The sequence below is a fragment of the Festucalex cinctus genome, chromosome 1 (assembly GCF_051991245.1).
Source record: "Festucalex cinctus isolate MCC-2025b chromosome 1, RoL_Fcin_1.0, whole genome shotgun sequence".
NCBI lineage: Eukaryota > Metazoa > Chordata > Actinopteri > Syngnathiformes > Syngnathidae > Festucalex > Festucalex cinctus.
Window position 1 is genome coordinate 47505857 of NC_135411.1, and position 10134 is coordinate 47515990.

The following is a 10134-nucleotide window of genomic DNA, read 5'->3' on the forward strand; positions in this document are numbered from 1 at the left end:
GCAGCCGTATAATAGCAGTAGTAGAACTAAAAATGTGCTATTGGGAACCAAAAATTGCGCACCAGATGATACGTGTGGCACTTAATACTACTGTCATATTCTACAAGTTAATTATTACACTAGTAGTACTAGTAGCGTGCAGTTGTCAATAATTCAGTTTAGTCTCTAACGTAGTTTTGGGTGCATGGCTAGTGCCCTAGTTATTCTACTAGCGCACAGAAATGTCATAGTAGTCGGGGGGAAAAATCACTTGTGAGACAGCTGTGCCAGGGCGAGGACTAATTCTTACTAGAGGGAACAATGAGTGTACTAATATGGATCACAACTGTATAACAAGAATAGCAAATATATGCTCAATTGGCTTACCGCAGGGGGTCAAATGAAGCAAGAAAACAATCACCAAACAATAACGGGAATTTTCTACCTTGCATTTGTAAATTTAATGGAAGTTTCCCACACGTAGGCCTTCGCTTCTCGCATTTCCCGAGTTCCATTGAACGCCTCAGCTGCACAGCAGAGCGGACGTGCATGGTGATGCTCATCCAAAGCCCGATGGTACCAACACAAGAAGCACCTCTGTTCTATCGAACCTCACCGCGGCCCGCTGATGTCAACTCATTGACCAGCCTTCCTCCATTTTAGCTCCACTCCTGTTTGCTTCAAAGGCTTTTTGCGCCCTCGGGGAGGGTTAACGTCGCCACGTTTTTGGGTCTCGTTCTTGTCACTTCCGGGGGAGCCGCGGGGCGAATTAGCTTCAGCCGATCACCGGCGAGCAAGTTGGGCGTCCTCGATGCTCCGTGCGGGCAGGATGGAGGAGTTTGTCACCGAGGAAGAGGAGCCATGGTACGACCAACGGGACTTGGAGCAAGGTGAGGCTTTAGCTCGATGGTTATAGATTCACGACAGGGGGGGTGGAAATTGATCACATTGGATGCCAGCTGTCTTCTCTGCCCCTGCTGCCAATTATTTTTCCTCTTGTCAGTGCAATTCCTTCCCCAAAATAGCCAACCTGTTTCTCCATTATCATTCTTGTCGGTGTATGTGGTGTTTATGTGCCCAACAAACAGACTGCTGTATTTTGATGTACATTAAAAAATGGCACATTAAAACTGTATTATTACAAGCAAAATGTTTAATTAATCCATGTATGTTTTGTATTGGATTTACTGAGTGCTGCTGGCCTCAGCATCACCCCAGCTCCCGATTACCTGCTGACCCAGAGAGCCAAAGCAGCTTCATGGCTCATCATTGCACACCAGGAGCATCCAACCCACTTCAGTATTTTTCTGCACCAAAGTCTGAGATCATTAAGCCCCCTCCTTTGCTTGATCTGATTAGGCAGCCCCAGACCAGTCCAGACCAGACTTTCGTAGCTTTGCTGTAGCTTGTACAACCTTCATTCTGTAGTCGTGCGTCAATTTGTCCCACGACCGCGACTCTTATGTAACGTTTTCTGCTATCTGCTGGCCTATGAGGTCATTTTGATCAAACTTGAGCATGCTGAACAAGGAAATGTCAAGTCCATTGTATTTATATAGCATGTGATTAATTGCTTTATCCTCACTCCCCCCTCATGTAATTTTTATTGTTTGTCAGGATGTGTTTGTATTTCACAGCAAAAACAAGAAAATGTAGTAGTCGAGCTGTGTGCAATCTAGCGTTGTACATAATAAGTGCATCACAGTGTTGGCGAGTCATCTTACTCGGCTTGTATTTTCAGCAGCGTGAAATGACGTAACAGCAGCAGCCGGGAGAAATGGAGCTGATGAGTGGAAGCTCCATATCTCACAAGCTCATTAGCGCTTCAGCCGCTCGGGCCCTCAGCTGTTTACACTTAATATGCTCATCATATTTTATAGCCTCATATGATTTGCGCTCATGTTCGCGAATGTTACAAGTTAGCAACTACTCTCACGCTTTCTCGCCTACATCTCTCCATGCTGAAGTCCTCTTCACAGTTCACACTTTTCATAATAAGGCCACCCACGTCCAATGTTGTGGCTCCAGCCCGCTCCATTGAATAATCTGTATAAACAGTGGAAAGCCTCATTTGCATTCCACTGCTTTGTGTATTTATATATTTTGTAACTGCATTCTCCCGTATCTGTCATTTCCCCGCTGTTTATCTTTGTCCCGCTTACTCGCCTCCCATCAGACTTACACTTGGCAGCGGAGCTCGGCAAGACCCTGCTGGAGCAGAACAAGGAGTTGGAGGATTCCCTTCAGCAGATGTACATCAACAATGAAGAGCAAGGACATGAAATCGAGGTACACAAGTTGCTAGTTAGCTACCAAGCACTTAGTGGGTAGCTAATTTCCACCAAAAATAGTGATTGCTTTTGGCATACTGGGCCTCCAATGGGGGCTTAATTGACTAAATCCACCTTTACCAGTATCACCAGTATCTCGTTAGATCGATCCATCCATCCATCCATCCATCCTCTACCGCTTATCCGAGGTCGGGTCGCAGAGGCAGCAGCTTTAGGAGGGAAACCCAAACCTCTCCCCAGCCACTTCAACCAGTTCCGTCGGCGGGATCCCAAGGCGTTCCCAGGCCAGCCGAGAGACATAATCTCTCCAGTGTGTTCTGGTCTAATATTTTTATTTAAGAATTATACCTGTAAGTCAACAAAAGATACAGAGGTATCAAATCTAATGTTTGGGTCTCAGGAACTGAGCAATAAAAGAAAAAGGGGGTGTTCAAAGCAGCACATGCCCACTTGTTAAAAAATAGTGACCACCCCCGTCCCCCGGCCCTATACTAAGAGCCTTTGAGCTAATCTATACGTATGGTTTATATAGTAGTCTGCTCGTGAGATGGGAGGGGTAAGATGGCCGCCCTGTGGCTTCAACGGCTTGTACGGGCGTGTATCGCCTATCAGCTATCCAGTAATATCAAGATCAGTGCCTATAAATCCTGATTCTCATACAATTTATAGGGGGCGGCCATTTTGCCACTTGCTGTCGACTGAAGATGACATCACAGTTGCTCAGGTCTCAGGTAACAATCAATCACAGCTCAGCTTCAGAAAACAGGTGAGCTGTGATTGGTTGTTGCCGGAGCCCCAAGCAACCATGATGTCATTTTCACTCGGCAGCAAGTGGCAAAATGGCCGCCTTCTGATTAGGGATTTAATAATATCCAAACATCACGATACAAAAACATGCCTTGTGAAAATTAAACTGCACTAAAAACAAACAAAAAAAACCTAGCCACTAGAGGGTGCTAGAATGGCACAAATGGAAATCAACCTGACTTTTTTTTTTTATTAACAGATATGCTTCTTTTAATATCGTGACATGACGACGATATATATATTGTGGAAGTTTTAATGTCGCGATATCACGATATTGCCGGTATTGTTACATCCCTACTTCTGATATTGATAAAAACAGCTGGATTTTGCTGCTTAACTCATATTCAACAAATGTAATATTAATCAGAATGTTATGCTAAGACTAGTGAGGTCACATTTAAACATTTTTTGTCAAGAAATGTTTAAGGTTGACTTCCTCTTTAATGAAAATTAACTTGCTTTTTGAATTGTGGTTCAGCTGTTTTTTTTTTTTTTTAATTCATAAAACAGACCTGTACAAAATGGTGCTACCCTAGAAAATATTATAAGGCACATGTTCAACCAATTTGTGTCCTCTAAATGGCCTCACAGGTGTTTTCAAACTTGTAATCAGTAAATTGGCCTATTTAAGGGGTGACAAGTCGTCAGTATGTATCGCACCAAACATGGACCAGAGGACACATGCATGTTAAAGATAAAGGTTATATATAAAATCATCTCCAAGCTGCTTGATTTTCCTGTGTCTAAAGTTGCACATATTCAGAAATTTAAGATCCACGAGACTGTAGCCAAGTTCCATTTATGTGGCAGGAGGAAAGCTAATGACAAAAATGTCCGAATAACTGCTGAGAGGTGCAGAAATCACATTTAAAGTTCAATTGCAATGATTGTTAACTCCTTCACTTGCAGCCATTTTTACTGAAGCAACCCCCTTTGCTACCAGCTGTTTTACTGGATTTTGACTGATTTGCAAGGGCCACAGAATATTGTGTTCTATTGCTCTTAAAACATGGAACCTACCAAAAGAAAGTTTAGAGTCTCTTCTTTCTTTCTTGCAGCAATTACCATTAGAATATAGCAAAGTTTCATGATTATTCACAAACCTGTTGAAAACACTGGGAAAAAGAGCTTGTTGCAACATGGCCCTGACTGATCTCTTATACTCTGCTGCCACCTGCTGGCCGTTTTTGTAATTACGATCATTGCTTTAAATGACCTCTTCAGGTCAGAAGCTGCATCAAAGCCTTCTGTATGCTCTATAAATACGTTTTTGGGATCATGGCAAATAGAACGTGTTTATACGTTTTTCTCAAATGAGTCAAATGAGTTTAGGGTCCGATCATTTTTGTTCAGGGTTGTTTAATAATTTTTAAAAAGGTGAAGTACAATTCAAAAGCAACGTCTGATATTCACAACATATTTATTTAGTATTACTTTTGGCAGATTCAAGTGACCCACTGTGGGATTTTCTTTCATTACCAATTTTGCCCATGCGTGCACTTTGGCAGTACCTCTCCAAGCAGTTGGAGATGCTTCGGGAGATGAACGAACAGCATGCGAAGGTTTACGAGCAGCTGGACGTGACCGCCAGAGAGTTGGAGATCACCAACGAGAAGCTGGTGCTGGAGAGCAAGGCCTCGCAGCAGAAAATAGACAGGTGAGCGCCTGCTGCCGACGTCACCTTCTGCAAATATCCGTTGATTTATTTTTATTGCCATGTCATACTGATAAGCTACCTGAACCTCCCTGAGAAATCTTGTGTTGAAGGCTATGAATCAAGCTTGGAAATAGTTCAGAGGGAGCCTTTGTCCTTTCTAAATCCGCGAGGCGAGCGGGTAACAATAAATCCTTGTAAAGCCGCAAGCGTGGTATGCTAACAAGTCCGAGCTCCCACATTGATGACATAACAAGCGCTCGGCGTGCACGTGTGCGATTTGTTTACGTGTGCACGCAGGTTGACGGGCACCATGGAGACCTTGCAGGGCCAGGTGGACAGTTTGACGGGTCGGGTGGAGGAGCTGCAAACTTTGGAGGAGCTGAGGGTCCTCCGCGAGAAAAAGGAGCGCCGCAAGACGGTCCACTCGTTTCCTTGCCTCAAAGAACTCTGCACTGCGCCAAGGTTACACTTAAAGGGGCTGTCTTCCGGTTTCACTCAGGAAAATGCACTTTTTAAATACAGGATTTAAACAAACAAACTACTTCTCAATTTATAGATATGGACTTTTCAATAACGTGTGGGGGTGATTTTGTCCTCAACCCCCACACCCCCCAGCCTGTATTTTGCCATTTTGTGTTTGTTTTGTAAACAGTGGGACGTTTCTGTGGAAAGACAGTGTTTACACCCCTCCAGCCAATCGCAGAGCGGGGGGTGGCGTGTCGCAAACGGGGCCGGGCAAACATGTCGGCTGCTTGACGTCACTCCCGCAGCAATTTGAAAGCGCACACAGATTTTTTTTTCCACTCACTCATTCACACGTAAGCTTCTATGAGTGAGTGAGTGAAGTGGGAAAAAAAAAAAAAATCCATGCGTGCTTTCAAATTGCCGCGGGAGTGACGTCACACAGCTGACACGTTCGCCCGGCCCCGTTTGCGACACGCCACCCCCTGCTCTGCGATTGGCTGGAGGGGTGTAAACACTGTTTTTCCACAGACACGTCCCGCTGTTTACAAAACAAACACAAAATGGCAAAATACAGGCTGGGGGTGTGGGGGTTTAGGACAAAATCACCCCACATGCTATGAAAAGCCCATATCTATAAATTGAGAAGTAGTTTGTTTAAATCGTGTATTTAAAAAGTGAATTTTCCTGAGTGAAACCGGCAGACAGCCCCTTTAACACGTTCCGTTTACAGTAAACAAATCGCATTTTGACCAAACTTACACACTTTGCTTATCAGACATTACATCAATAATCATGCCCAAAGATGTACGTCTCAAAAATGAACCTACAGCCGTCACTTTCTTTTGGCGGATAAAGCAGGATTAAAGAGAATATCACATTCTATCTTCAGCAAAAACTAGGCCAGGCTTGAAATACTTCCTGTTTTCACAATTCTTCTTTTTGACAGTGTCAAACACAATAATGTGCCACCATCTAGTGGTCAACAGTGGAACTACACCCTACATAAACGACCGGCAGAACAAAATGGGGATATACACGATGGCGTATTAGGGCCGCGTATAAATATTTTTCTTTTAGGGAGCGTGTAATATTCAGAGGAAAAAACTCAAAAAATTACGAGAAATAAACTCACAGGTTTGTGACATTATGTGTCCAATTAATGAGGGAAAAAAAAAAAGTAAAATTTACGAGAAAAACTTGCGAATTTGTGCCATTACAAAGTGGCAAATTTGCAAGAAAAAGTCGTAAATTTACGAGACATAATCTCTCAGATTTGCAAGAAACGTGAGAAATACACGTAGCGTAGCAATATTCTGGACGAGGTGCTGGCTTTTGTCCACCAGGAGCTAACGTGAGGATTTGTTGGTGATTAATGGAACACTCTTTATAAAATGAAAAGGCAAGATGGAGATGGATTTCTTTAACTTTACTCGTCATACACGGCAGATAGAGCGACAGCACAACGCTAACACTAACCAATCAGAAGCTAGCATACTTTAGATAAATGCAAGTGAATGACGGAGAGCAGAAGTCTTAGCTACTTGTACAAAAAAAATAACCCAAAATGTATGAATATGTAAGTAATAATTGTGGCAACATAAATGTACAAGTAAATATACATTTTAACAAATGAACATAAATGCTTGATCCTCGGGGTGTGGACCTTTGCAAAGCAAATGCGTCTTTGTCGCTAACAGCATCCAACACGACAAAGTGCAAATGCTGAATATGATATGGTTAATCTCTGCTACGATCTCTTTATTTGAAAACCCGACCGAAAAGTATTGGCACAAACATCCGAGTACACTGCGTGTATTTCTTGCAAGATTCTGAGTTTCATTTCTCGCAAAGCTGTGAGTTTTTTTTTCCTTGCAAAAATGCCACTTTATAATGTCGCAAGTATATTTCTCGCACATTTGTGAGTTTTTTTTTCTCGGAATATTAACACCCCTCCCCTCTTAGCTGCTTCGGATCCATAGATGATTGCAGTGGACATGACATATTTGTTTGTCTAAACAGCATGTGTCAGAATCCGGTCCTCGTGGGCCTGAGTCCTGCATGTTTTTGAGGTTTCTCTACACTCCAACACAACTGATTCAATGATCAGGATCATTATCAGGCTCCTGCAGAGCTTGCTGATGAGCTTAAATCTGAATCAGCTGTGTTGAATGTGGAAAACTTCTAAAACATGCAGGACTCGGCGAGCCCTCGAGGACCGACTTTGACACCACTAGTCTCAACCAACAAAAACACATAATTTGGATAATGTCAACACTTGTGGTTCATGATTGGATCGTAGCTAGCCAATCACAATCACAAGTTGATTTGCGCGATGTTAATGTTAAAAATACATATAAGCTTGGTAAGTTTACAACGCTTTACAGCCATATTATCCTGACGTCCACTATAAGAAATAAAAATGTGAGATAACCCCCCACAAAAAATAAAATAATAAAATAAAATAAAAAAAAATAAAAAATTGTTCTTATGTGTGAAAAGAGTCAACATCAGGTAAAATAAATAAATAAAATAAAATAAAATAAATATCCCCAACAGAAAACAAAAAAAAGCAGGTCGGAAGGGGTTAAAAAAAAAAAATAATTATACATGGCCCTAATATGTGGTCATAGTTATCGACATTATACATCAATAATCATGCCCAAAGATGTGCATTTCAAAAATGAACCTGCAGCCATCAATTTCTGTTGGCATATAAAGCAGGATTAAAGAGAATATCGCATTCGGTCTTGAGCAAAAACTAGGCTAGGCTACTTCCTGTTTTCACTATTCTTCCTTTTGACAGTGTCAAACATAATGATGTGCCACCATCTAGCGGCCAACAGTGGAACTACACCCTATGTAAATATACCGGCAGAACAAAATAGGAATGTAACTGTACAATACAAATCTGAAAAATTGCCATACCGGCAACCTGAAGAAGGTAGTTTACATTATTCAAATTTCAATCTGCAAATGTTCTTCACAGCCCACCAGTGAAAACGCCAAGGGTCCGTTTTGCTCAATGTGTCAATTCATCTTTTTTGAAGGTACGAGGATGGTTTCCTGTTGGCCAACCCCGGCAGCGTGGACCTCGCCGAGCGGCAGCCGGCGGAGGAGGAGAACGAGCGCCTGCGGGAAATCGTGACGTCGCTGCGCTCGGCCTTGGCGGGCGAGCGCTCCAAACGGGAGGGCGCCGAGCGGGAGTGCGCCGCCGTGCTGCAGGAGTTCGACCGCCTGGAGCAGCGTCTGCTCGGCGCCGAGGGCTGCCAGCTGCGAGTGCGCGAGCTGGAGGCGGAGCTCCAGGAGATGCAGCTGCTGAGGAAGTCCCGGGCACGTCTGACGGACGAAGGCATCGAGACGCTGCTCGGCGACGGCCCCGAGACGGACGCGCCGGACGAAACCGCTGGCGCGGACGCCGCGGCCGGCGAAGCGGGCGACCCGGGAGGCCCGGTGCGGAAGAGCTGCAGCGACACGGCCCTCAACGTCGTCACGGTGCGCGATCCCCCCGGGCGGCGCCGCTCGGGCCGCAAACGAGGCATGTCCATCCTGAGCGAGGTGGACGAGCAGTACCACGCCCTGCTGGAGAAGTACGAGGAGCTGCTGGGGAAGTGCCGGCGCGACGAGGAGAGCCTGCGCCACGCCGAGGTGCAGACCTCGCGCCCCGTCTCCAGGGACCCCTCCTTGAAGGAGTACGGCACGGGGGCCTCGGCCGGCTCCCCGCCCACTCCCCCCCACACCCCGTCCACACCGGAGGCCTTGGAGGGCATCAGCAGGCAGGTGGAGCAAGTGGACAAACGTCTGAGTCAGAACACGCCCGAGTACAAAGCGCTCTTCAAGGAGATCTTCTCCCGCTTGCAGAAGACCAAAAGTGACGTGAGCAGCTCCCGCAAGGGCAGAAAAAGCGGCAAATGAGCGCCGCCCTTTGTGCAGCTACAGCTGGAGAGAAGATGGATTATTATTTGTAAATTGCTTGTTTTTTTTTTTGTTCTCGCTTCTAATAAGTGATCGCCTCAAGACGCATTATCGTTCCTGGTTGTTTATCAGAGCAAATGAAGGTTTCTCATCTAACTATTTGTGTAACAGCAAGCAAATGAAACAAAGCAGCTTCTGTGGATGCAGTAAATATGATTAAATGCCTGACTTGTGCAAAACAAAATCAAAAAAAGTTTTGTATATTTTTTTTCTGTCCTGGATGAGATTTATGAATGCACTCATGACTTCATGTCTCAAGCTACTACTGTCTATGGCATTTAAATATTGTGACATAAAACCAAACGTTAAAAAACAAAAAAAAAAGTCACGTATAGTAAAGACACACAACTTGGTGTGAAATTTAGCACTACGACTGATTGTTTTGGAGATTCATTTAGTAAGCAAGCTTTAATATGTATATTTTTATTCAAAAACAGGACACTATTTCAAACTGCAAAATTCATAAATGTTAAGTTACTGGTTTGATCTTTAGCATCAGAATATTTACTGTTGAGGCTGAAATTCCAAGGATTTGGACAATTTTGCCTCGAACATGATTACCAAAATAAGAGACTACTGGTAGTTGGTCAATTGATTAGCTGTTAATTGTATCTAGTGAAATTATTTGGAATGGTAACGAGCGATTAAAAGGGATAATTGACACATTTAGTCATTGTAATTTGATATTTTTGTCTATAATATTCTTCATGATCAATTAATACCTTTTAAAACCTCATTTTGCCACTCACTGTCGACTGAAGATGACATCATGCATGCTCAGTACACGGGTAAACAACAAACCATGGCACAGTTTGACCAAACCCAGAAAACAGGTGAGTCGTAATTTTGGCCATTACCTATTTCTTCAGCACAGTCTCCAGTCAACCTCAAGTGGAAAAATGTGTTTTCAAGGAATTAATTGTACATGCAACGTCATGACGTTATTAAATTAATTCTGGACAA

At 43.7% G+C, this 10134-nt stretch overlaps 1 protein-coding gene across 1 annotated transcript; it reads left to right on the forward strand.

The window, feature by feature from the left end:
• The first annotated feature begins 468 nt into the window (after positions 1-468).
• cdr2l (cerebellar degeneration-related protein 2-like) lies at positions 469-9396 on the forward strand. Its single transcript, XM_077538943.1, has 5 exons — positions 469-869; positions 2156-2268; positions 4586-4734; positions 5032-5196; positions 8247-9396. Exons 1-5 carry the CDS (start codon positions 791-793, stop codon positions 9109-9111), a joined length of 1371 nt encoding a protein of 456 aa, XP_077395069.1. The 5' UTR covers positions 469-790; the 3' UTR covers positions 9112-9396.
• The last annotated feature ends 738 nt before the right edge of the window (positions 9397-10134 follow it).

Excerpts from the sequence above, each read along its gene's own strand:
- cdr2l (XM_077538943.1), top strand. The coding sequence starts at position 791 with ATGCTCCGTGCGGGCAGGATGGAGGAGTTTGTCACCGAGGAAGAGGAG. Across the intron at positions 2,269-4,585 it reads AGCAAGGACATGAAATCGAG|TACCTCTCCAAGCAGTTGGA; the intron begins GTACACAAGTTG and ends GCACTTTGGCAG. Across the intron at positions 5,197-8,246 it reads GAACTCTGCACTGCGCCAAG|GTACGAGGATGGTTTCCTGT; the intron begins GTTACACTTAAA and ends TCTTTTTTGAAG.